The sequence below is a fragment of the Bemisia tabaci genome, chromosome 4 (assembly GCF_918797505.1).
Source record: "Bemisia tabaci chromosome 4, PGI_BMITA_v3".
Lineage (NCBI taxonomy): Eukaryota > Metazoa > Arthropoda > Insecta > Hemiptera > Aleyrodidae > Bemisia > Bemisia tabaci.
The window spans coordinates 31,704,748-31,730,527 of record NC_092796.1 but is presented as its reverse complement, the minus strand read 5'-3'; the positions used below and the strand labels follow the sequence as shown (position 1 = coordinate 31,730,527).

The following is a 25,780-nucleotide window of genomic DNA, read 5'->3' as shown; positions in this document are numbered from 1 at the left end:
TCACTGTTATCAGTGATTTTTTACATTAGTACATTAAACTTCTTTCCTTTCAGATGAAGAGCTGCGATTGCTCTCTATCTTTTATCAGTAGAGTTTTGTAAATTTTATGCGTAATCATTCTTTTGTTTTGATCTTCAAATGTGTAGCCCGGTAAATTTTGCGTTGACAAATTCACACACTCGCAAAAATCAGCTGGAAGGATGGCGGGAAATCGACCCGTCGATCATTGTGATTACCCGTCCATGCTTCTCAGAATTCCCGCGGACGTTACCTTTGTAATTTCGTGTGACAATAATCATTAAATTTTACTGCCAAAATGTCGAGCCCGAAGATTGTTAGTGCCGTCAAGGAGTCCATCATTCCAAAGGGAAGGCTGTACGTCAAGAAAAGAGGTACGTACCAAGCATTTATTCTCAGTTACATAAGGTTTTGCTTCGCCTTATCAGTTGCTCTCGAAAATGGCTAGCTGGGTGTCTCGTGTTGCTTTCAAGCTCTTTAAAGTGATCTTTTGTGTGACTTTATACGAGGTTTTGTTAAGTATAAGTCGATGTTCAATCTTTACGCCCTAAATAGTATTTTCCGGAGGGGGGAGTCAGCATGTCCGGTGTGTACTCTTTCACCGTCGAGGATCACCTCCACACGCCCAACTGCCTTACGCATTCATCCTCCATACCTTATTTTCATACTTCTCTGTAATTTCATCGCCATCCCCTCAGACTAGTTCACAAAAGTGAGTATGAAAGATTGATTCGCTCTCTTCTCCAGCCACCATCATGACCATATTGTGTTCGTCAAATCAGGCTGGCGCTTCGAGTTGTAGCAACGAATACCAAGTCTGGCAAATTGGTGCACTAATCTAAGTTTCATGCCGATGATCAGGGTCAAAGCAGGAGTTACCGATCTAAGAATGAAGTAATAAAATTGCAGAATAGTACCCAGGTTGGCTGGATGATTCATGACGATGGTCCTTTGTTGTCCAACATACACTATTGCAAGATTGCTGACTTGTTCAATTTTGCTTGAAGTGCTGAACAATGACCTTCAGTTTTATTAGTATGTAGCAATCAAGAGAAACATGAAACGAGGAGATTGACTTAACGAGAGCCTACTGGAGGGGCAGACTGATATACGCAGTGGCATACTATGACATCTGGTTTCTCACTCGCTTATTACCTAGCCACTGTTTAGATCTGCAAGCGTGAAGAAGACAGTTAGCTTGCCTCGCCTGTTTTTGTCATACTCATGGGCTCAGAGGGCATCATTGTAATGTGCGAGTGAGAAACAAGATTTCAGCAATTCCCTCTGGTATTACTCATCTGTATAAGTACACCATCAACGTTCCCGGTCAACGATTGTCATTGGATGAGGGCAACTCGGTTGAACTCAGTCACCTCGAAACAAAAAATTAACCAACTTATCTGACGTGAGACTTATGTATGCAGCCTGGATTTGGCATACATTTTTTTGAAGTGCGAACATCAAATTGCTTTAACTTCGGTTTGATTGTCATGCTTAGGTGTTCTTGTCTCTCAATATTTTATCAGTCACTTAACTCTGTGTTTGCGGGTGGATTCTTTCCTCGAGGACAGCCAAATTCGCATACTTAGTGGAGTATCGGCATGAGAGTATTTCATTTCTTCATCAGCAAGTGTTTGCTGAGCTAAGTTCACAGTAGGTATGTTCTTCAATAATTCTCTGTCACAGGAGATGAGAGAAAAAAGGATTCTAAAATAAGAAGATGTACCTTCTTGTGATGTCATAGGGCAGCATTCTGCATTTAAACACATACATCTCGCCAAATTAGATCATTCTGCCGTACCTCAGCCTCCTACATATGATTGCTCGATTTTAAAATCGAGTATTTTCTCTTGCGCAGTCCATATAGTAATTTCTATTTTTTAGATGATTTTTTTTATTTCAAACCCCTACAAATTCTCAATTACTGATGCTACAAGCATCAGAAGTGATCTTTTCAAGTATGGCATCAGTCTTAACTAAATTGAACTGCATTTTTCTCAAATTTGACATTGGTCACACTCTTACTTTGAAAAGCCAAAAAAAGAAGAAATTTAGGAATTTTTGCGCAGAGTGAAATCAAATTACTTAGCATTAATGCTGCTCAGCGCTGAGCAGCAGTATTGTAATTCTATCCTCTCCCTTCCCCTTGTAAGGCCCAATTTTCCTGTCTTCATCAAAAGTATCATGTAGGCTCAATTACGTGCAGGTCGTTGTTCGATTATCCGCGATCTCGGTTTCCGCGATTTAGTTATCCGCGATTCGATCAATCCGTGATATCTATCCTCTCCCTTCCCCTCGTAAGGCCCAATTTGCCTGTCTTCATCTAAAGTATCATGCAGGCTCAGTTACGTGCAGGTCGTTGTTCGATTATCCGCGATCTCGGTTCCCGCGATTTAGTTATCCGCGATTCGATCAATCCGTGATGTGGTTCATCCGCGGCCCATACATACGTTTTTATGTATGTAAGGATTCCAAACCTGGGAAAATATTTGTCGAGTCAGTAAATTTCTTCAAATTAATTAATAACCCCCCCCCCCCCCCAAATCTGTTTCTGGTGGATAAAATCTTATTTCCTTCAATTTGAAAAAAACTTTCCTCGAAGGAATTCTCTCGGTTTCCCGGTCATTTTTTTCATGTCGCAGTAACTGCAATATTTGATCGACCATGATACCTTCGGTGCCGATCAGTGTATATGTCGATGAGTCTTCGACTCTAATGAAAAGCCCTATTTGCCTTAAATAAATTCGCCTTACGAAAATTCGGATGTTGCAAAATTTCTCAGGCGAAGTATTTTATTTTTCGTGGAACGTGCGATTTTTTGCTCGAAATTTTTAAGATAATTTTACTCGTTATTCAATCCAACGTTTCTGAAAATTTCAAGGAAAAATATTCGTACATTTTTGCACGAATGTATATTTTATTTGGGGGGGGGGGGGGGCATCTGAGAGCTCTCACGGCGCTCTTGTAACAGTAATCCTGTTTTACTCAAATAACGTTTTTGAAGAATGATAGTGTAGCCACGATGTGCAGACCATGCAATGCGATGATGGTGAGCAATACTTAATGACGATAATATGAGTTGGTTGGTAACAGGACAGGTGCGCCTGTAATCCTGAGACAAAAATTTCCATACTCGACGGACAAAGGATCAATGCCGGAAGGGGCTTAAGCATCAATGTCTTCTGTTTCTTTTAAAGACAGCCCCCCCCCCCTCCCCATTTCCCTCCTATTCCTCGCTTCCCATTTCAGCCAATCATGATCACGGAATTTCGTGTTAAATTCTGCCGATCCAAGTAAATACGCTATATCCCCTAACAAAGAAACTAAACATAATTTCCTGTCCATCATTTTTTCGAGTCGACTAGGAACTCAGAATGAAAAATCAAGCTTCATGGCAATCAGGGGCGCAGAATTTTCACGAACTAACGACCAACCGGTCGTTCGCGAATTGCGAAAGCAATTTGAAAAATAGGTGGTCTATCACCTTGAAGATGTAAAATTTGTTACGTTTTGATCAAAATGTGCTCTAGGTACTTTGGCGCAGTTTCGCACATCGCTGCCATATCGACGGTGAAACTACTAGACCCGTATCTCGGTTTGGCAAAATGTGCTCTATTTTGGCGCAGTTTCGTACGCTCGCTGCCATATCGACGGTGAAACTACCAGACCACTTATCTCGGTTTGCGACGTCGCAGACTTCCTGTCATATACTTTATTTTTTATATGGAAAACTACTTAACGTCCTCTCTTGAATTGATTCTTCTTTTCTGTGTGAAGAAAAATCTGCGAAAACTTCTAGGAATAATACTGGTTCGTTCTCTTTCACGAAAATAAAATGGGAGAGGAGGTTTTGGTATGCAAAGACGTGGTATGGTAGTTTCACCGTCGATACGCTTATCCGAGTGGGAGATAGTGCGATGCTTGAAGTATAACGACAGTTCTGCAGGCGGTACCCGTGATCATTTTTCGTCCTAAGTTCTAAGTTCCGGAAATTTTCTTCCAGAAGAATGGGGTCCTGTTTCGAAGACCCAGTCACAATTATGAAACTAGGTACAAAACTTTCTCGCATGATCACAACAGTAAAAAAGATCCTGGTCTCTTTTCCGCTGACTTTAACGCTGAGTAGGCAAGTTGAAAGGGACAGAACACGTGATAAAATTATTCCGACTTCCAAGGAGATAAAATTGCATGTCCACAAAATGAAGGAGAGCGTGAACTCTTTTCGGCTGATTCAGAGACATTGACGCAGAGTAGAAAAGTTGGATGGGCAGAACACGTGATACAATTATTCCGACTTCCAAGAAGATAAAATTGTATGTCCACAAAATGAAGGAGAACGTGAACTCTTTTTGGCTGATTCAGAGACATTAACGCAAAGTAGAAAAATTGGATGGGGCGAAACACGTAGTGTATCTTTCTTGACGTCCAAGAAGATGAAATGCATATCCACAAAATGAAAGAGAACGTGTTATCTATGTACCATCCCAACTATTCGGTTCGTCAAACTCACTTTGCAGTTCGTGTAACCGAACGTTCGGTTCGTCTCCTTTTGCAACGATTCGTAGGTAAACAATACGAAGGAATTTTTCCCTGAAACCTGCCGTAGCGTTATTCATATCTCCATTGAAATTATCATGTTTTATATTTCATCGGAGGAAAGGCAACATGTGAGTGCATTTACGAAGTTTTCCTTCAGCGCGGAAGCTCTGTGCTCCAGCTAAAATTTACGTGGAGGTAAAAGCTCTCACACTAATAATGCAAGCGCGCCTATTTTTTCCGGGGTTTCTGCGCTAGTACTGCCGTAATGGCGGGAAAATGACGTCACTTCGCAAGCACGGCCCAAGTTAGAACGCTATAATTCAGAGCTATCTCGACAGCTGAGAGCGTAGTGGCTGGAATATCGTACTTTTCTAAATGTCAACTTTAAAATAACGCGTGTCATGCAAACCGTGGCACGCAAAATAGTGCGGGAATGATGCGACACGAGATGGGAGTGGAAAAAATCACACGAATCGCGAGTAGATAATTTTCAATTCAAAAATTAATTACACGGTTGCCCAAAATCAAAAATCTAGGGAACCCTTTGAACCAAACTAAGACTATTTTTTTTTTTTTATCAAAAGTTTGATTTTGGCTGTCATTAAATTTATAAGAAATGCAGTTTCTTCTGAGGTATCAGCCGTGGATTTATACGCATGGCTTTTCTCTGCATGGGGGTGCAACTTTCCTCAAATGATATACTCGCTCGTATGGGAAGATCTATACATAAAAATCCATGGCTGACACCTCAGAACAAACTGCATTTGATTGTATTTTCCGGAGAAATTATTTTTGGTATTTATTTGTTTGGGTCATTTCAAGGGTATCATTATTCCTCAGGACAGTGAGAATCATTTTCGGTCTCGCCGTGGCCTTTTCTAAGGGATTTGTCCCAGTGAAAAATCTCAAACGGAAAATCTCCAGTTCGGAAAAGTATTGAGGTAGCCAATACAAATCACAGTACCAAGCAAAATTCTCGAGGGGCCCTAAAAGCGACTCAGGGAGAAGGCTGAGAAATTTTGCTGTTTTCTTTTCGTGAGGAGAGCCCAGAAGTTTCATCCCTGCGATTCGAACCCGGGACAAATCTCACAAATCCCGTCAAACGTCGCGTGGAGACAAGACCTAAGGGCCATCCTCTCAGAAACATAGTTCTTCACTTGATAGCCGAATCGGAAGAAAACTTTTCACCACCAAGCTGCCTTTTCAGTTTTGGAAGTGCGCGTGACTGAGGCAGTGACTTGCGTGCGTAAGGATCAAAGTTTCCCGGAAAAATTCTGGGAATGGAAAAGTTCTCGGTGGCTGTTGAAAGTTCCATTGATAACCGCCTTTACGTCAGTGGCATATCCAGACATTTTCTGGGGAGAGGCCAAAGGTCAAACATTCTTAAAAATCATCGTATGACGTTTTTAGGAAAATTTTCCGGCCTTTATTCAGACCCTGTCGGTCTCTTCCCACCGTAGCCACGTCACTGGTATCTGTGCATGCACGTGTGTGGTTTTTTTTTTTTGTAAAAGTTTCCCGGGGCGTGAACTTAGGTTGGGATTTCTCGAAAGTTCCCACTTATACTGCCGTGCTTAGGAAGGACGCCGTATGAGTTATCCAACGTCTCCAAATTTCCTTCGATGAAACATGCATTTTCCGGAGTATTTGTGATTTTTTTCCCTTTCAATTTTTCAAAGAAACTTATTCGCGATTAGATGTAAATTTTCTGAAAATTTCAAGAAAAAATATTCATAACTCTCCTCAAAAATAAACATTTTATCGGAGGAAATTTGGCAACCCGCAAATGCCCATACGGCGTTTTTCCTTAGCACGTCAGTATAAATCCTCAGTCCGGCAGATAAGTGCCGCTAAAATTAGACCACATTTTGGTATAAGGAACCACTATTTCTGGCTCTTTTCAGAAATAGCGTTTGTTCCTTCCGTTTGCCTTCGCAGATAGGTGTTTTTATGGATGAGCTAGAAATCGTAGTTTTTTTTGTCGACCAGTTAAAGGATCTCGGAGCGTATGACTGTGACTGACAGTTGAGCAACTTAAATCCCCTCATTAAACCGTGGCTGTATACTCACTCTCAGCCTAAAGTGTACTTGCTTTTTTAGGCGGTTTTTTTTTTGGATTCACACATCGGTCGAGCATTTTTTTGCCTCGTGAGTGTGTAAGTGCTGTCAGAGAGCGAAGCAGTAGAGAAGATGGAAAATTTTATTCATTTCCCCGCGTGAACTTCATGAAATCTTTGAAAATTTCCGGGAATCCATGCAGTACCGAGAAACGCCTCTAAATACTTGTTGAATCGCGCCAACTAAGTCTAACACTTTTTTAGACTGCGACAGAAGATCGTCTGAAGTCATTTTCGCATGATAAGTAAATGCAATAATGAAGATGGCGCATCATCTGTCGGAGTCTGAAAGTACGTTAACTGATTTGGCATGGACTCTAACTACCACCAAGTTATTCTTGAGCAGTACTTCTTGGTCTCTTTACTAATGTATTAAACCGCATCTAATGTTGATTTCATAAGCATTTGGCCTTTTTATAGTATTAATAAACCATGATTGATCGATGAGGATTGACGCAATAGCCGAGCCCCTTTTTTATTCCTAATTTTTTACCCCCATGCAAGCCTTAAGTATTCACTCGGTTAGTAGATGGTCAAACAAATGGATCTTTTGGAACACCGCAATCGAAACCTTTTCGGCAATGTAACTCCAAACCTTTGCGGTTTAAAGTATCCCAAAAACATTTGTTACCAAAATGAATTATTCCATGAAGACACAATTTATACCAGGGTAACTTATTGTTAGTCGAATTAGGTTTCAGATTTTGAGATTTTCATAAACCATGCAAGAAAAAACAAAGAGTTTAGTTCATTTTTGTACCTACAGAGGGCGTAAAGTTCCATTACTTTCCGGTAGTCTCGTGCCCTGAACATGGCCAATTTTGTATGGCATGTAGTTTTTTCTCGTGACTAATTTTTTCGAACTTTAAGCTTTAAACCGCAATATGTCATTTTGACATTGTCGAGCGATTTTGTCGGAAAATGTTCGTAGAACGCTCTTCTATGTTCAGCATCAATGAACCAGTCTAAAGGTTTTTTCTTCACCAGGGTTTCTTTTCCTGTGTAGGGCCACATTTCTTTTTCAGCAACATTTCATGCATGCCAATTTATCCGAACTAGAATTTGCGATACCCCAAAATGCACGTGGAATGTATACATGTTAGCGCGACCTTTCGATCGGATTCTCCGTGTTGTTGGCCCGTTCAATTTTTTCGTAGCTGATACCATGAAAAACGGTGCTTTGTGATGTGTTCAAGACAGAAAAATAGAGAGTGTACTCCTGAATTTTTCCGAAACGTTTTTGACCGAATCAGGAGGGCATGAAGGGACCATGAATAATACGAATTCAACCTTGAAACTTGAAAACAAAATTATCATGAGTCAGGCACTTGGTTAAGTGTCCAGTCCCTAAAAATTCTGTGAAACAGAAAAGTTTGCCAGAAAAAGAATAAGATGATTAAAAGAGAAAGAAAAAATGTCTATGTTTTGTTGGGCATTGCTGTGGAGGTCAGAGATTTACGAATTTGGAACAAGTGCGAGATAAATTTTTAACTCTGGATTTTCAACCGCATGCTATGAGTGAAAATTACTTTTTTTTTTTTGCGGTCGTGTTTTACGAGAGCATTGACTGCGAAGTTTTTGCCTACTACGTCAATATACTTGTATTTTTTGTTTTTCCATGTTCATTTAAGTCTCAGTCTTCTGCGTAAAAAATGGGCTCGGGCAGACTATCGTCATAGTCGGAGAAACTATTCAAATGAATCCACTCGCGTAGTTTTTTTGCAAATTTCAAGGGGGGAAGGAATTCAAGGACGTTTTTTTCCACCTACAATTAGTTCCCGATTTCTGTTTCAGGAGGCCGCATCGAGGATGTGCACTTCGATAAAATTACGTCTCGGATTTCGAAACTATGCTATGGTCTCAACTCAGAATTCGTCGATCCGGTAAGTCCCTTCTTTGCGATAGTCGATATATCGATTGATCCGCCATTTAAAGCTATGGAAAAGGATCGATATAAAGGGTGCTCGCAATAAACACCTCAATAATCGATCCTTCATCACAGCTTCAAAGGGGAAATATCGATAATAATTGATCATTCACGCCTCGTCTCACTGTGGATCGAGTCAAGTAGAGAGAGGTCGGACATGAAATTTTTGACTAAACCCGCGAATTTTGATGTTTATTTCGTCAAATTTTAAATTTGAAGGGGTGCTTTATGAGGGAAATTTTACGAGGAAACCAAGAACCACTTTTGAGCCTCAAAGTTTTGTATGAATGGAGTTATGAGCGTTTTAAAGTCGCCAAATTTTGTCCAACCTTTCGTATTGGCTGTATCCACTGTGCGCCGCTGGTCCCTTACCATGATGGAAAATGGGTGAATGCACCGCGTAACTAGTGGAGCGAAGGGAGATTTTTTTCGTCCTTTTCCTAATGACAGTATTTCAGAAACCATTAGGTGAACTCGTCATTTTCACTTCATGCATTTTTTTTTTCTTCATGTATATATTTTGTATTGGTGGGGGCACGGGAGGGGCGTTCAGCGGTTTGGACGTTTCTGATAATCGAATGTCACTGAAATCGATGGTGAATTAAAAAAACACGCAGATCGGTTCGCGGAGTGTTGTACATTCTTTTGGAATTTTGATATTTTGAAGGACGACTAATTATCGCCGGCCATCATACAAAAGCTTACATCGATGATAAAACTACCAAACAGCGACACTAAAGCGACGTCGTGAATTTTCTGACACTCGTCACATTTTTGAAGGATAATTTTATTAATCATCGTTATTCGACGAAATTTTGCGTGATTTTTCCTTGGGTTTCGGGGAAAGTTTCTGAAAATTTTGAACATAGTCGTCCGTTGATGTTCTTCCCCCCCCCCCCCCCAAAAAAAAAAATCATTCAATTTCATGAAGATGAATCTACGTCGCATTTGCTCTGTTATAAATTGGTGTATCATGGATCCTTTCTATTCAATTCAGTCCAGTTAACCTTCGTACTAACGCCTTTTTCCGTGGAAATGTTAACCCTTTTACTAACGTCTTTTTCCATGGAAATGTTAACCTAACGTCTTTTTCCATGAATATTTTTGTTCAGCAAACCGTCCCGAATTTCTCGAATTCGAATTTATCTCTTTTTTTATTTATCGTGTTTCTTGTGTATCGTGTTTCGTGGAAGAGAGGAGAGTCATCTTAAAACAACAAAAAGTGCGTGACGTAATTCTAAAATGACAAGTCCGAGACAATAGTACAAAAATAGAATTCCTCAACTTGCGTAGTCTAGGAACTTTCTCGGAAATGTTCGCTCTCATTTCCAGCAGCTACCGTGGCCCAATGATACCTATTGTTCCCGAACGCGCGGTCGCAACCAAATTGTGAAGACTGAGAGAATTTTTCCCCCTCTTCTTTCTGACGGTTTTCAGATTTTCAACTCATGTGGAATGATGCGACTTCGACGCAAATCCTGAAAGTTTTCAAAAATTAAAAAAATGTTGACAGGCGCATTGTGTTGACCCTTTTGCGAAACTCCAGCACTGCAGAATTCAGGGTTGCCGGCGGACCGGAGAGCTGGGAAAGTCAGGGAATTTACAGGAAAAGTCAGGGAATTCATAGGGAAAGTCAGAGAATTCATAGAAAAAGTGAGGGAATTCATAGGAAAAGTCAGGGAATTTTGCGAGGTGCGTTTAGTAGAAGTGAGTGTAATTTAAAGGAGGAAAAAAATCAAAGTGGAAGTTTTATTCTAATATCAGGGAAAGTCTGGGAATTCGATATTTTTGGAGTCAGGAAAAACCAAAATAGTCGGGGATTAGTCAGAAAATTTGATGACAAAACTAAAACGAATGATTGTGGTTTTTCTCACTTGATATCTGATATAATACTAATAGTGAGTGTCTGTTTTTTTAGATCGAGATCACAATGAAGGTGATCAATGGACTTTACCCTGGCGTTACGACCGTGGAGTTGGATAATCTGGCCGCGGAAACAGCAGCCACGATGACAACTCGCCATCCCGATTATGCTGTTCTAGCTGCCCGAATTGCTGTCTCCAATCTCCACAAAGAAACCAAAAAAACATTCAGTGGTAAGAACTGAGAGTCCTTTGCATCCCTGGAGAAATCCTGACTCAAAGTTGTCAAAGGGGTAAAAGAGAGCTTCATTATAACCTTACATCGTCTTCATGAAAGCAATCAATGACTTGCTACGAACACCATTGGGTGGCTACATAAGTCTCGAATCTTTTTTAAAAACACAAACAAATTTTAGAGAAAACTGACTCACTTGCGTAAAATTTTGACGTGTTTCGGGCATGACTGATTATGGGACCAAAGGTCTTGAAACGCGCCCCATCTTTTAAAATTTTATGCAAGTGAGTTAGTTTTCTCTAAAAATTTTCCGTGTTTTTTAAAAAAAATCAATGATTTTCCCTTGAAAAAAAGGAAGTACTAATTGGCTAAAAATGAATTTTCCATGTTCCTCAGTCCTAAGATTATTTTGGCGTAAGAAACCTTTGAGAACGAATATGCAAAATTGTAGATTCCTGATGCGTATGAATGTTTTACTGGCTTTTATGAAAACATGTCATTCATTCTGAAGAGCTAATTTTACAGCTTAAGGTCTTCTAAACTTTTTGAAGTTCCTTTCTGCTTTTTCCTTTAAAAAATAAGGATCTAATGATGCCTTACACCGTTTGATTCACACAGTCTTACTTGCCAGATTTTACTGATCATCCTATAGTTTTCCCCATCTGTTTCATGTTTACAAGCATTGCAACATTGTAGTAACTAAATACATAAATCCTAATTTTCTGTCCCTCAACTCACCAGTTCGTTTATTTTTATTATTTCAGATGTGGTTGAAGATTTGTATAACATGATAAGTGAAGTAACCAAAAAACCAACACCAATGATCTCAGATTTCCATTACCAAATAGTCAAGAAAAATGCAGATCGACTTAACTCTGCGATCATCTATGATAGAGATTTCAGCTACAATTATTTTGGCTTCAAAGTAAGTAACCTGCATGAAGCACAAGAATGCTTTTCAGCTAAGTAGGATCCACTGAGCAAAATATTTTTTAGTCACAAAAGGGAAGAGTAAATCTTTCTTTTCCAGTCAATGAAAAAAGAAGGGTTGTCAGATGAACTGGCTACATAGCACCTTTTACTTTCAGAAGGAGAGAAGAGGTTGTCTCCGTTTGGCTGATTGTTCCTATCAATTTCTGCGATCATCTGGTGCCAACAAATTTCTCCTTCATGTAGACAATAACATGTTTTTTGCAGTGAAAACATTTTTAATCAGAAACTTCAAGACAGTAATTCGAAACTCCATCATTAAAACTTTTTGGAAGAGATTAATGGGTTGTAAGTTCCCTTTTGATTTCATCTTAAATGAGAAATTCTCTTTTAAACTCATTAAAATAGTGGACAACTATAGGAAAGAGACTAATTTGCATCTTGCCATTGCGTACCAAGAATTATCTGCATATTGTATTGTTGAACTCGGAAAAATCCTTTGATTTGTGATTGATTCTCTCTTTGTTTCTTTTGCAGACCTTGGAGCGCTCTTACTTGCTTCGTATTAATGGGAAAATTGTAGAGCGCCCGCAACACATGCTAATGCGCGTAGCCGTCGGAATTCATGGTGAGAATATTGAAGACGCTATCGAGACTTACAACTTGTTATCGGAAAAGTATTTCACACATGCCTCACCCACTTTGTTCTCAGCAGCTACACCAAGACCTCAACTATCAAGGTAATTTTTTTCTTACACAAGCCCAGTGGCTCATTAAATACACAAAATAGTTCAGTTCAAAAGTTATTTTTCTCCTTGCCCTCTCTTTGCTTGCCAAATTTTTTCCAAGTAAGTAAATTTGGCAATTTAGGAACAAAAAATCTCTGCATGTTTAAATTTTACAATTCACTATGTAAACTGCACAACTGCCTGAAGAGTGGAAGTAGAAGAAAAAACTGTCATAAGCCTGGGAGCACTTATCCTAGGGCTTAGCAATCAGCCACTGTCCAGAATTAGTATGTTACACACTTCAATCAAATGAGAAACAACGTTACGAAAAATAATTTGGTTGCTCTTCAATGAATGCCATCAGAAACAGCATATTTTATCAAAGAATGTGGAAAATTGAATGTTTTAGTTTATATCTCGGCCATATTTTCCCCATCTGGGAAAAAGATTAAAAACTTAAAAAATTTGACCAGATCCTCTAAAATTAAATTGATCCTGTGGAATCCAGTGGAAATATCATCAAGGCCCTGAAATTCCATTTTGTAAAGCACATGCTGTTTCCCCACATTTTCCACTACTTTTTCCTACATTAAAAACAAAAATCTTCATCTCAGTGGATGGGCCTATCTTCAGAACTTATTTTCCTACAAAAATGTAAAAATTTCTGAAAATCTGAGATGTGTCGTTTCTAAACCAATCGATCTGATTAAAATTATCTTTATTTTTAGAAAGAACGTTTGTAGCTTCTCTCTAAAATCTTTCTCTGTAAATTCAGCTTACTATTTTTGTCTCATCTAATCTTTTACCATAAAAAATGGAAAATGTTTCTCATCTGTAGTAAACTTATCAAAATGTTTCTGCATCCTTGATTTTCTCTGACCATCACAGTTTGACCTTTCATTATGTTCTCTGCTCAATTTTACAGCTGCTTTTTGCTGGCCATGAGGAGAGACAGTATTGAAGGGATTTACGACACTCTGAAGCAAAGTGCTCTTATTTCCAAGTCTGCTGGAGGAATCGGAATTCATATTCACTGCATCAGAGCTACTGGCAGTTACATTGCAGGAACAAACGGAACTTCCAATGGAATAGTACCCATGCTTCGAGTTTTCAACAACACAGCCCGATATGTTGATCAAGGCGGTAACAAGGTAATTGCTGATTATTTCGCCTCTCACATCAAAGCTGTTGAGAAAGAAGCCCTTTTCACTCACTAAATTTTGAGATGCTCCATTGTCCAATAGACAGTCCAAAATTAAGCATCTCAATACAAATTTTACGTACAAACTTTACTTGAAACACATTGAGCACATATGAGTCTCGAAACTGCTCCCTTAAGTAAGAAATCAGTGTTTTCTATGTCAGCGAAGAAATTTTTGTGGAACCTTACTTTACTCATTTTTTGAGGGATGAGTTAGTTTTCAATGCCCTATGTGATAAATATGTTTTTTTGCAAGAGAGAAGAAGTTTGAATTGACTAACACTAGGAAGAACCAATAAATGGTAATTTCTCACAGGTTGATATTTTAGTACTCAACAGGTCTTTAATGAAATTCTGATCAGATAACTTATCTTGTTACTCTTATTTGCAAGTATCATTTTGTTCTCCTCTATTCGCTAACTGTTTAGCACCATTTTGTCTGTAAATAATAAAATAGTGTATATTAGTTTATTTTTCAACACAAGCAACAAGTGTTTCATACATATTAAGTTTTGATGAAGTAACATGACTAGTTATGCTTCTTGTCAATTATTTTGCTCTGCGCAAATTATTCATGAATAAGCATCTGTGAACTACAAGAGCACCCTCTCTTTCTATTGCAGCGTCCTGGAGCTTTCGCAATTTATCTGGAACCATGGCATGCGGATATTTTTGAATTTTTAGACTTGAAGAAAAACACAGGAAAAGAAGAAGTGCGAGCTCGTGATCTCTTTTACGCCCTTTGGATTCCTGATGAATTCATGAAGAGAGTTGAGCAGAATGGAGTATGGAGTCTCATGTGTCCCAATGACTGTCCTGGATTGTCAGATTGCTGGGGAGAAGAGTTCGTAAAACTTTACACTAGGTAAGTTCTTGCTCGGTTTTCTTAAATAAGCTCATTTTCTTGGAAAGTGTCTTGTTATTGTATCTAGTTTACCTGCATAAATTTTGAAGAAAAGCAGGTTGTCTAGTTCTAAACTTAGACAATCTGTATAAATATTTAAACTTTAAGAGTGGTGAATTTTTTCCCCTCCATTTCGTGTAAAGGAGCCTTCGCATTACTACGAAGTATAAACAGTGCACATTGCTCTTTTTGTCTCATCATATAGCATATCTAATAGTTTAATGATCATGATGTAGCAAATTTTACATCATGATATTGTTTTGGATCAATAAAGTAAGGAAAATCTTGTTTCGTTCATATTTGCAGTATATTAATTAAAACAATGGAATCTTCACCAGCCAGTTGTGCATTTTAACAACCCTTGTACTCCTTTTAAAGACTTCGTCTTTTTTGTAGCAATCAAATTTTGAGAGTGAGACCAGAGGCAGTTTCTCATCTCATCAGCTAAAATTTCAATGGTTTTCTGAAACAAAAATCTAATTAATTTAGCTACCCATGTTGTTTTCAGTCATGTAGAGTGCAATATAATTTAATAATGACATGACTTTCTATTAAAATATTGCATAATTTTGTAATTGATTTTTTAATTGCCTTCATGCTTATAGAACCAGAGTCTATCACAATTTTTTTCCCCAAGTCCTTACCAGTATCTTCTCAAATCCTCCCATTTTATAATCATACCAAGCAGGTTGTGAAAGAAGCTCTCAAAAATGTTTACAATCAGCATACATGATACATCAACTATGAGCACAGATTAGCTTGAAAATAACAAAGTTACTTTCATCTTCGAACTGAATATATTCCAGTATAGATGTAGATTAATCCCTAATTTTTACTTTGTCTGTCTTAATTTGATGTCGATCATCTGTTCTATCATTGACTCTATTTTACTGCGCAGGTATGAGAAGGAGGGTCGTTACATTCGACAAGTGAAAGCCCAGCAGTTGTGGTTTGCCATTCTGGATTCGCAAGTAGAAACAGGTGTACCATATATGCTCTACAAGGATGCCTGTAACAGCAAGTCAAATCAACAAAATCTAGGAACCATCAAGTGTAGCAACTTGTGTACTGAAATTATAGAATACACGTCTGACGATGAAGTAAGTCCTTACTTCAATCTGTGTCTCCCACTCAGATGACCATGGGTTTCATTTAATTTTAGAATAATTTCATTCCGCAGTCAGAGAATTGAGTTTCATAATGGGCCTGTTGCAAACTTTTGCTAGAGCAAAAATAAGAGTTGTTTCTTATAGATAATGCCTCAGAAATCACGATGAGCGCATCGGCAAAGTCTGAAATGCACTCATAACTTCACAATCTGCGTAAGAAATTTGCGTTTTTTTAAGCTTCCCGCTTCAAAAACGATACTACGGCACAAGTGAACATTTTGTTAGAGGAGTCGCTCCATCGTCGGCGATATTCGTCATGGCCGACACTTGCGCGCAGTTTTGCGCGTAATTCGAGGAGAGTTCAAGGTCAATCAATGCGGGCGTGGAAAACATGAACGTTAAAACACGCCGATTGTTATCTGGTCTAATCCAGTTCAGGTATTATCTCGTCCCATCACACGTGTTTTGGCGGATTGGCGTCGGCCATGATGAGTATTGCCGACGATGGAACGACTCCTCTTACAAAAGGTTCACCTATGCCATAGTATCGCTTTTGAAGCGGGAAGCTCAAAAAACCGCAAATTTCTTACGCAGACTGTGAAGTTATGAGTGCATTTCAGACATTGCCAATGCGCTCATCGTGATTTTTGAGGCATTATCTATGAGAAACAACTCTTATTTTTGCTCTAGCAAAAGTTTGCAACAGGCCCATTGGAGACTAACCTTCTATGATTAAGTTACTCTCCATTTGAAGAAAGAGCTTGATGCAAAAACGGCTTTTTTCGCCCCCCCTCTGGAAGTTCTTCAGACTTTGTCTATTGATTACTCATACTTGAGCGCTTCTTTTCCCAAATTTTCAGACCCCCAAAAAATTTTGGGGGGAGCTAGGGGGGGTGGAAGTCAAAACCTGTGAACCTCGATATCTCTTGAAGAAAGAAAGATATCGAGGTCCGGTTTGGACGAAAAATCGTCTGAAATTGCATACTTTAAGATTCCAAATGTCGAAATCCCGATATCACATTTTTAAGTCAACATATGTGCTTTTTTCCAGTTTTTAGGTCAAGAAAATTTCTTATAAACAAAAAATTTACAAAGATCTCAATTTTTTATTTGAACCAAAACCAGTTTTTTAAATTGTTCGTCTTTTTCCGCATCCAACGAGTGGTCCATTAAGCTGGGGAACCGAACGGTTCCGGAGTTATGATCGATTGAAGTTTCCGCTCATCGCGCGCCGACCGATTTTCGCGCGCAAAAAAGTCGGATTTGACTGTTATTAGATCAGATTGAATGTTCAAACTGAGCAAAATGCTTTATTAGGGACTCTTGAGGGTCGCTGAGTTCAGAAATTACAGATACTTCCAAAAAATTCACGATTTTAAAATTGCAGCATTGGACAGGACCACTGAGCGGCCGGTCGGCGCTCAGTGGGCCTCTAAAATAGCGCTGCGGAGCTGTAATTTTAAAAACGTAAATTATTTGGAAGTATCTGTAATTTCTGAACTCAGCGACCCTCAAGAGTCCCTAATAAAGCATTTTGCTCAGTTTGAACATTCAATCGGATCTAATAACAGTCAAATCCGACTTTTTTTGCGCGCGAAAATCGGTCGGCGCGCGTTGAGCGGAAACTTCAATCGATCATAACTCCGGAACCGTTTGGTTCCCCAGCTTAATGTACCGCTCTTGGATGCGGAAAAAGACGAACAATTTAAAAAACTGGTTTTGGTTCAAATAAAAAATTGAGATCTTTGTAAATTTTTTGTTTAAAAGAAATACTTCCAAATAATTTACGTTTTTAAAATTACAGCTCCGCAGCGCTATTTTAGAGGCCCACTGAGCGCCGACCGGCCGCTCAGTGGTCCTGTCCAATGCTGCAATTTTAAAATCGTGAATTTTTTGGAAGTATCTGTAATTTCTGAACTCAGCGACCCTCAAGAGTCCCTAATAAAGCATTTTGCTCAGTTTGAACATTCAATCTGATCTAATAACAGTCAAATCCGACTTTTTTGCGCGCGAAAATCGGTCGGCGCGCGATGAGCGGAAACTTCAATCGATCATAACTCCGGAACCGTTCGGTTCCCCAGCTTAATGGACCACTCGTTGGATGCGGAAAAAGACGAACAATTTAAAAAACTGGTTTTGGTTCAAATAAAAAATTGAGATCTTTGTAAATTTTTTGTTTATAAGAAATTTTCTTGACCTAAAAACTGGAAAAAAGCACATATGTTGACTTAAAAATGTGATATCGGGATTTCGACATTTGGAATCTTAAAGTATGCAATTTCAGACGATTTTTCGTCCAAACCGGACCTCGATATCTTTCTTTCTTCAAGAGATATCGAGGTTCACAGGTTTTGACTTCCACCCCCCCTAGCTCCCCCCAAAATTTTTTGGGGGTCTGAAAATTTGGGAAAAGAAGCGCTCAAGTATGAGTAATCAATAGACAAAGTCTGAAGAACTTCCAGAGGGGGGGCGAAAAAAGCCGTTTTTGCATCAAGCTCTTTTATTACAATGGAAATGAAGAAATTGTCAAGGAATTTTTGATAATCCCTCAAAGAAAATTCTCCAGAATTTTTCAAAGAACCGCCAGATTCAAGGTCAACTGGAATTTTTTGCAAGATTTCCTTCCGAGGAAGATTCAATCGTTAAAACTAAGTCTGCCGCCAAGATTTGTCTCTTTATCCTCTAATTTTGAAATGGTTTTGAGATCTTTAAAAACGCTGAGAATTCTGGTATCCGTTTTTCTTTTTTTGTTACTACACCTTTATTAACTAGAATTCTCTGAATTCTGTCCGTCGACCAAATTAAGACAATGTGATTTATCCCAAAGCCTTATACCACTGTTCATTGATGTTAGAGTAATATGTTTAAATTTTTTTTCTCTTACAGATTGCTGTATGTAATTTGGCCTCAATTGCTGTAAATATGTTTGTCAATCCTGATAGGACTTATGATTTCAAGAAATTGAAGGAGGTGACCAAAACTGTCACCAAAAATCTAAACAAGATCATCGATATCAACTACTATCCTGTACCTGAGGTAAGCTATCGCATTAACCATCAAAATGTCCAAGTGAAGTAGTCAAGTTAGGGAAGACTTTGTGACAGCAAAATTTCTGTCATAACCAGTCTAGACCTCATAACAGCAGTAAAACTAGAAAAATTTCTGTTTCAGCTCACTGTTCTTTAAACTTTGTGCTACATTTTATTTTATTTGTAACTGACAGCAAAGGGGCATGTGGTACCATTGCTGTAGCTATATTTTTTAACTTGACTGTCGCTACTGGGATAAAATCTATAGATCTTCTCTATCATCACAGAAGAATACCCTCTGTAAATTTTCATGCCAAACTGTCAATCGCGTCTCTTTAAAAAAGAGGTAATGAGAGTAGAAATTTTGAAACACTGCAATCGAAGTATGTTCATGTTTCTTAAGGTTCATTATTTCTTGTTTTGCTAGGCGCGCAATTCAAATATGCGCCACCGTCCCATTGGCATTGGAATCCAAGGGTTGGCCGATCTTTTCCTTCTCATGCGTCTGCCTTTTGACAGTGAAGAGTCGCAGAAGATGAACATCCAACTATTCGAAACAATTTACTATGGTGCCTTGGAAGCCAGCGTTGAATTAGCTGAAATGAATGGACCATACTCGACCTATGAAGGATCTCCTGTCAGCAAGGGGGTAAGTAATCAATCGCCTTGTAGTTTCATCTTTTTTGCAATTTTTGTCCATACTAAATACTTCAATTTTCTTTTTCCACTTCGTGAAAATAACTTTTTAAGACTATCAATGGTCAAAGTGTCACTCGTGAATCAATCTAAGTTAATCAAATTTCCAATCGTGAAGACATGTAAAATTAAAGTAAGCACTCCTCAAGAAAGAATTCTCAATTTTTTCTTTTTTGATACTTTTTACTCCTTTTCAACAATTTTTTCTTTTTTGATACTTTTTACTCCTTTTCAACAATTTTTCATCATGTATCATCCAACTTACATTTTTTTACAGTTTTATATTAAATATATTTTATGTGTCCCTCAAAGCATTCACTTACAGGTCGAGGAGTCTTATGAAATATTTCATGTCAAAGGCACATGTAATCCTGATTTCAACCTTTAAATGTTCTAGATTTTGCAGTACGATATGTGGAATGTTACCCCAACAGATTTATGGGACTGGGCTGCGCTAAAACAAAAAATTGCCAAACATGGAGTGCGTAACTCCCTCCTTCTAGCACCCATGCCAACAGCTTCAACTGCTCAGATCCTAGGCAACAATGAATCTTTTGAACCGTACACAAGTAATATCTACTCGAGGCGGGTCCTCTCCGGAGAATTCCAGGTACCTTTTTAGTTTACTTTTCTGTTTCCTTTCTTGCTCATCTGAGTTACTTTTTTATGACCAAGACAACTTCATGGTTGATGTTGCTTTTGATTTGATTTACTGGTTTGAGATGAAATCGGAAATAATAATAGAAAAATCAAGGCTTATTTTTCAAACTAATCACACGTTCAAAAGATTAGATGTTATCCATAACCCTGTGAACACAATCATCTTTAACTGAGACTTTGTATGTCCAAAAAAAAAAAAAAAAAAAAAAAAAAAACAACTAAAATGAATGAGACATTTTTATCATAAATTTGTCATTTTTCAGGTTGTTAATCATCACTTATTGCGAGATCTTGTAGAACGTGGCTTATGGAGTGATGACATGAAAAACGAGCTCATTGTCAACAATGGATCTGTGCAGGTATTTTCCAGTTATATACAACTTTCATGATTTTGAATGAGTGTTCTCTATTTCATTTGACAATGTCATGATATCGTTTTGCATTTGCTTGAATACCCAACTGTAAAAATTGAAGAAGTAGTTGGAGATTTTACTTTCCCCAGAAATATAAGGGGCATTCTATTTTTTTATGGAAAATTCTAAGGATTTTTTTTTGTACGCACACTGCAGCAGGAATGCAGAAACCTCTAAAATGCTGATTGCTTGTTGCGATCGGGGGGCTTCTGCCTCAAGGTAAAATTGTCAATTTGCCTCTTTTTCTGAAAAAAGATGAGTAGAAAAAAAAAGATCAGTCATAATCTTTTAAAATTGCCTTTCAGCTTTGCTCACGTTTACTGTGATTAAACTTCATATTACTCTCATATTTTTTTCTGCAATCTGCCCTCTTAATCCTTTCCACAATTATCGCTAAGTAAATTTTGTTCACATTTGCCACGCTTACTAGCCAGCACGCGAGACTAACCGACTGTCCTGCAAAGCATCTAAGCAACACTGAACTCTTTTAGCGCATTGCCACTGAACAGCCTTTTTTTGTTCTTCTTTTCAGAATATCAAAGAAATTCCAGATGATTTGAAGGCTTTGTACAAAACTGTATGGGAAATTTCCCAAAAAACTATTTTGAAGATGGCTGCTGATAGAGGTGCTTTCATTGATCAATCTCAATCCTTGAATGTCCATATTGCAGAACCAAACTACGCCAAATTATCGTCAATGCACTTCCATGCATGGAATTTGGTAAGTTAACCATTATGTACAATTTATTTTCACTGCATCAAGTTACTTTTCCAACGAAAAAGGCTTGAAATAAAGATCCACCTAGTTCTTGATCCATTGTATTTATAAATAGATACATACATAAAGTCGCTTTTATAGCGCCGCCTCGCGCTCTGCGACGCCCAATCGCCATTGCCCCCTATCCTCCCAGAGATCATCAGGCAATTGGCACCTTCTGATCTCCTCCTCCACCCCTTGTCGCCAACCTTCCACAGGACGTCCACGCCGTCGCCTTCCGGGAAGAACCCAATCGAAGACCTGCTTGGGCAACCGGTCGTCTGCCATCCTTCGCACATGTCCATACCAGACCAACTGCTTGGACCTGATATCGTGCACGATGTCCTTCTCTACACCCATGATCTCGCGTACTTTTACATTGCGGATACGCTCTCTTCTTGAGATGCCAGCAGACCTCCGCCAAAAGTCCATCTCAGTTGCCCTAAGCATGTCTTCAGTTCTTTTCTTGAGTTGCCAGACCTCACTCCCGTAAGTTACGATACTCTTCATGATGACGTTGTAAATTTTCCTTTTGGTCTCCTTGGAGATACTCTGGTCCCAGAGAACCCCATTTAGCATCGCGATAGCTTTCCTGCCTTGCACATTCCGATCTTTAATAGCCCGATCCAAATTTCCGTCCTTAGTTAACCAAACTCCTAGATATTTATACTCTTCACAGTCCTGAATTTTCCGACCATCCTCCAGTTCAATGCTTTGCTGATCACCACCGATAACCAACTTCTCCGTCTTAACCACATTTACTTCCATTCCCCACTTTCGGTATACTTCCACTAGCTTCCGCGTCATGTAATTCGCATCTTCTTCGTCCTGAGCTATTACCACCTGATCATCAGCAAAGCACAGAGTATAAAGGGTGCCATCTTCACGTAGCGGGACGCCCATTCCCGAACAGCATCTTTTCCATTCCTTTAAAACTTCTTCCAGGTACACTTTAAATAAGGTTGAATAGATGTATAATAAAATAAAAAAATAGATGCGTTATAAATAGATGCTTTATCAATTTTATTTTTATTCATGAGTTATTTTAAATTAAAACAATTATCCTATGGCTGTTTTTTTTTACAACCGATTTCCTACAGATGAGCCAAGATTCTTGCATATACTGGGATCTAAACTGAATTCTCACCTTAGATTACCTAATTACAATTTCAATGTCAGCCATTTGTCGATTTATTACATTTAACGTATGATGGACTTTTTCTTATGAGAATCTCAATCTTTTAATATCGCAATTTATGAATTTTAAATTTTTTTCTCTAAGATGTAGCCTCCTTGCATTGTTTTAATTCTATGAAATTATTGGGCATTTTTCAGGGTTTGAAAACAGGAATGTACTATTTGCGGACAAAGCCAGCCGCACAAGCAATCCAGTTCACTGTTGACAAAACTAAACTACGAAAAACAGTCAAAACAGAACAGAACGGTGTTCAAAACGGAGTCCAGAATGGTGTAGAAAATGGAACTCATGAGAACGGAACAGCAGAGGAAGAACAACGTGCTTATAACATGAGTGCAATGGTCTGTTCACTGCAAAATAAGGACGATTGTTTAATGTGCGGATCCTAAATCACTCACCCTCTTCTGTAATATTGAGGACCAATTTACACTCCTTATCAACGTTAAAATTATTCAGCGATTTTCTTAAATTTTAACCATTGTTTTAAGATTTTAACAATTATTTATGATTTTAACTCCTTATCTTACTTTCAAATTCAGTTTAGGTACATGCAAATAATCCTAGAATGGGAACCGTAAGATTTCAAAGATTTTCCTAGCAGCACCACCTTATTGAACCATGATGACAAAAGCTGTAGTAAGATGATCAAATCAAGCTCTCAAATGTAACAGGATTTAGCAGGGCTGGCAACTGCCAACTCTGACAACTTTTCTTTTGCACCCCAATCAGAACTATTCATTTAATCTAATTCCAGCAGGTAGCTCGAATATGATAGAATAGAGTGTGTGATTGGCTGTAGATGAGTGACTGGAGTGGAGTGCTTTGTGTTCAAAAGTTGTATCTCCACAACAATTTTTGATCTTGTCAATTTGATGACCCGATTTGATCGTCTAATAAGGGCCTATGTTATCTCTAATTAGTATTCAGTCCTCACAAACAGCTATATTTAGGTTTAAAGTTTTTTTATCGTTGAATTTTCCTCAGTTGCCTGTGATTTAGCAGGTAAGAAGATCACTTGCGTGGTGTTTCCTTTTTTTATTGTATTTATTCAAAAATGTCTGCACGTTTATATCCCCATCTTTCAGATCTCAGTTTAGAAACTTTGTCTGCAGATTAAACTCGTGATGTGTTGCGGCTAAATCTGATATTGGATTAAGCTTTGGTTTCAAAACGTTTTGATAATTATAGTATTACTTTCAACTTTACGTCTGTAGAAAACACGCTCCCAGTGACCTTATTTTTATTTTCCATCAGCCAAAATTGCCAGCTTGTTGGTTTGCGCTGGTTATATTTTATAAGATTTTTGAAACCGTATGTATTTTATCAGATTTTAATGATGTAATGAAATGCGCAAAGTGTACATAATTATATTTTTTATCTGATTCAGAAAATTTTACTCGATGATACTGTCATAATTGCTCAGGAAATTTATTTTGGAAACTGTCTTTTGGGTAAAGCACTCTCATGTACTCAATTATTTTGTCAGGTAGCACTCTCTCCTTCTTAGTATTTAACTTTCTCCTGTCCTGTATTATGTCTTTCATTGGTTTTAAAGTTCTATTGGGTCAAGTTTTTTACATTTTGGTCATGATTTTTTTCTTCTTTTTGGCCCTGAAAAATTGTATAGCAATATGAATTAATGTCATGTACCAAACAAAACCATACTGTTTCTTTCTGCTGTGAGAAGCTCGAATACCTGGTTTGGTCTAAATATCTGCATTCAACATTTACTGAAACACATTTATACTCTCTCGATAATTAATAACTGGTTTTTATTCCAGCAAATTTTTAATATATTGATCTTTGAAGATATTTTATATCACTGATAGAAATTTAATAAGTAATCTTCTTCTGCAGTCATGAATCAGAACATTTGGTTCATTTTTATGTAAGATGTGGTATACTTTATTTTTATTCAAAATGAGAAAAGCGGTGCCTTTATTACCTAAGTGAGAAAAAACAAATTACCAAGAATGTAGATTATTAAGTTAAAAAGCAGTGTGTATTGTAATTATGAAAGTTATGTTTTTGGCCGTTGTAATGCCTTCAAAATTTGACTTGAAGTTTTAAGTAACCGATGTTGAAGGATGTTCACCAATGTGTGTGCATGTGTAAAAATAATTCAAGTAGATAAAATGTTCTCCGAGAGTAAATGGAGACTCTGTCAAACATGAAGCTGTGCATGTCCTTGCTACCTTAATTATTAAAGAAGCAATCCGTAAATTTTTATGTTTTTTTTAAATTATTACTTCCTCTTTAACATTTTTCCTAAGTTATTATTCACATGGGATGTGATGAGAGATTATTCCTTGAAGAATTCGAATACCTAACTATTATAGTGCCAAAGCAATTAAATATGTCAAAATGGTAAACCCAAAACTACATTCACTGAAATATGATTCTGCCATGTCCTGTTACAATCTAACTTCCACTCAATTTTCAATAGGTACTCTGATTCTTAAGTGGGTATGTACTAAGTTCATCGGTCTCTTGATATCCCAACAAATCGATACCTTAACTTGGAAACTTCTCATTCCGGTTCCCAAAGTTACGGAGCTCTATCATTCTTTATCATTCAACTGAGAAACCAGTCAAAGCAATCTCTTGGAAATTTTTTGGAGCTTCTTTTCAGTTTAGTGAACACTATGATGGTTTCAAGCAACAAAGTTTACAAGTTTATTCTAAAAAATCTAAAGAAAGGAAAATTTTGAAATCATGAATTTGAGACTCGTGGTTCCTGGGTGAACTCTATGATGGTTTCAAGCAACAAAGTTTACAAGTTTATTCTAAAAAATCTAATAAAAGGAAAATTTTAAAATCATGAATTTGAGACTCGTGGTTCCTCGAAGTGAATGAGATTGAAAATATCTTGCAGACTTCTTGCTGGCATGGAGGGCCTCATTTAATGAGTAACAGTCTCCTCAACCAGGACTTTCTTAGAGCATGCTAAATTAATTGCCCATTTTGTTCTTCTCAAAGGGCTGTTCAAATATTAAGTTGGCCGTTGAGTCGGGTGGGGGTCTGAGCTTGCCTAACAAAGGGGGGGGATAGCAAACCTTGTTTTACGTCAGCCTCCCACTTCAAAAGAGAAAGAATAACTCGAAGGAATTCATATATTTAATATATTTTATCTATTTTCATATAAATATTTTATCATATTTTATATAATTCATATATTTTACATTAATATTTTTCAGCTAAGCGCCAGATTTTCTCTATTACATATTTTACAAAGAGCATTCCAATGTCGCTAGGATTGTGCAGCTTACATTCTTTGCCAAAAAATTACTGAAACCATGCAAGAAATTGAATTTACAAAGGTAATTTTAGTCTTGAATTTATATTTTATTGGAAGTAAAGGTATAACTTGTTCAGATGACTAGCTTATGTTTGTAAGGAGAAAAAAGTTGCACAATCTTAGTGATATTGGAATGCTCTTGGTTCCTTTTTGCAAAAT

The 25,780-nt window shown here is 37.9% G+C and overlaps 1 protein-coding gene across 2 annotated transcripts; it reads left to right on the top strand.

The window, feature by feature from the left end:
* Positions 1 to 205: 205 nt before the first annotated feature.
* On the top strand, positions 206 to 24,546 carry RnrL (Ribonucleoside diphosphate reductase large subunit). 2 transcript variants are annotated; one of them, XM_019050006.2, is made up of 14 exons: positions 206 to 392; positions 8,469 to 8,557; positions 10,520 to 10,697; positions 11,463 to 11,623; positions 12,166 to 12,368; positions 13,282 to 13,507; positions 14,181 to 14,422; positions 15,360 to 15,561; positions 18,457 to 18,606; positions 19,027 to 19,248; positions 19,693 to 19,905; positions 20,219 to 20,314; positions 20,901 to 21,089; positions 22,461 to 24,546. In XM_019050006.2, the coding sequence occupies exons 1-14, from the start codon at positions 317 to 319 to the stop codon at positions 22,710 to 22,712; spliced, it is 2,499 nt and encodes an 832-aa protein (XP_018905551.2). In that variant the 5' UTR covers positions 206 to 316; the 3' UTR covers positions 22,713 to 24,546. The 2 variants fall into 2 exon arrangements, with proteins under 2 accessions (XP_018905551.2, XP_018905561.2); XM_019050016.2 differs by lacking the exon at positions 206 to 392 and adding an exon at positions 666 to 730.
* Positions 24,547 to 25,780: the final 1,234 nt, after the last annotated feature.

What these genes read in the sequence shown, in the direction of transcription:
- RnrL (XM_019050006.2), top strand. Translation starts at nt 317, where the DNA reads ATGTCGAGCCCGAAGATTGTTAGTGCCGTCAAGGAGTCCATCATTCCA. An exon ending in TCCTCTCCGGAGAATTCCAG is followed by an intron (nt 19,906 to 20,218) that starts GTACCTTTTTAG and finishes GTCATTTTTCAG; the next exon opens with GTTGTTAATCATCACTTATT. An exon ending in ACTTCCATGCATGGAATTTG is followed by an intron (nt 21,090 to 22,460) that starts GTAAGTTAACCA and finishes GGCATTTTTCAG; the next exon opens with GGTTTGAAAACAGGAATGTA.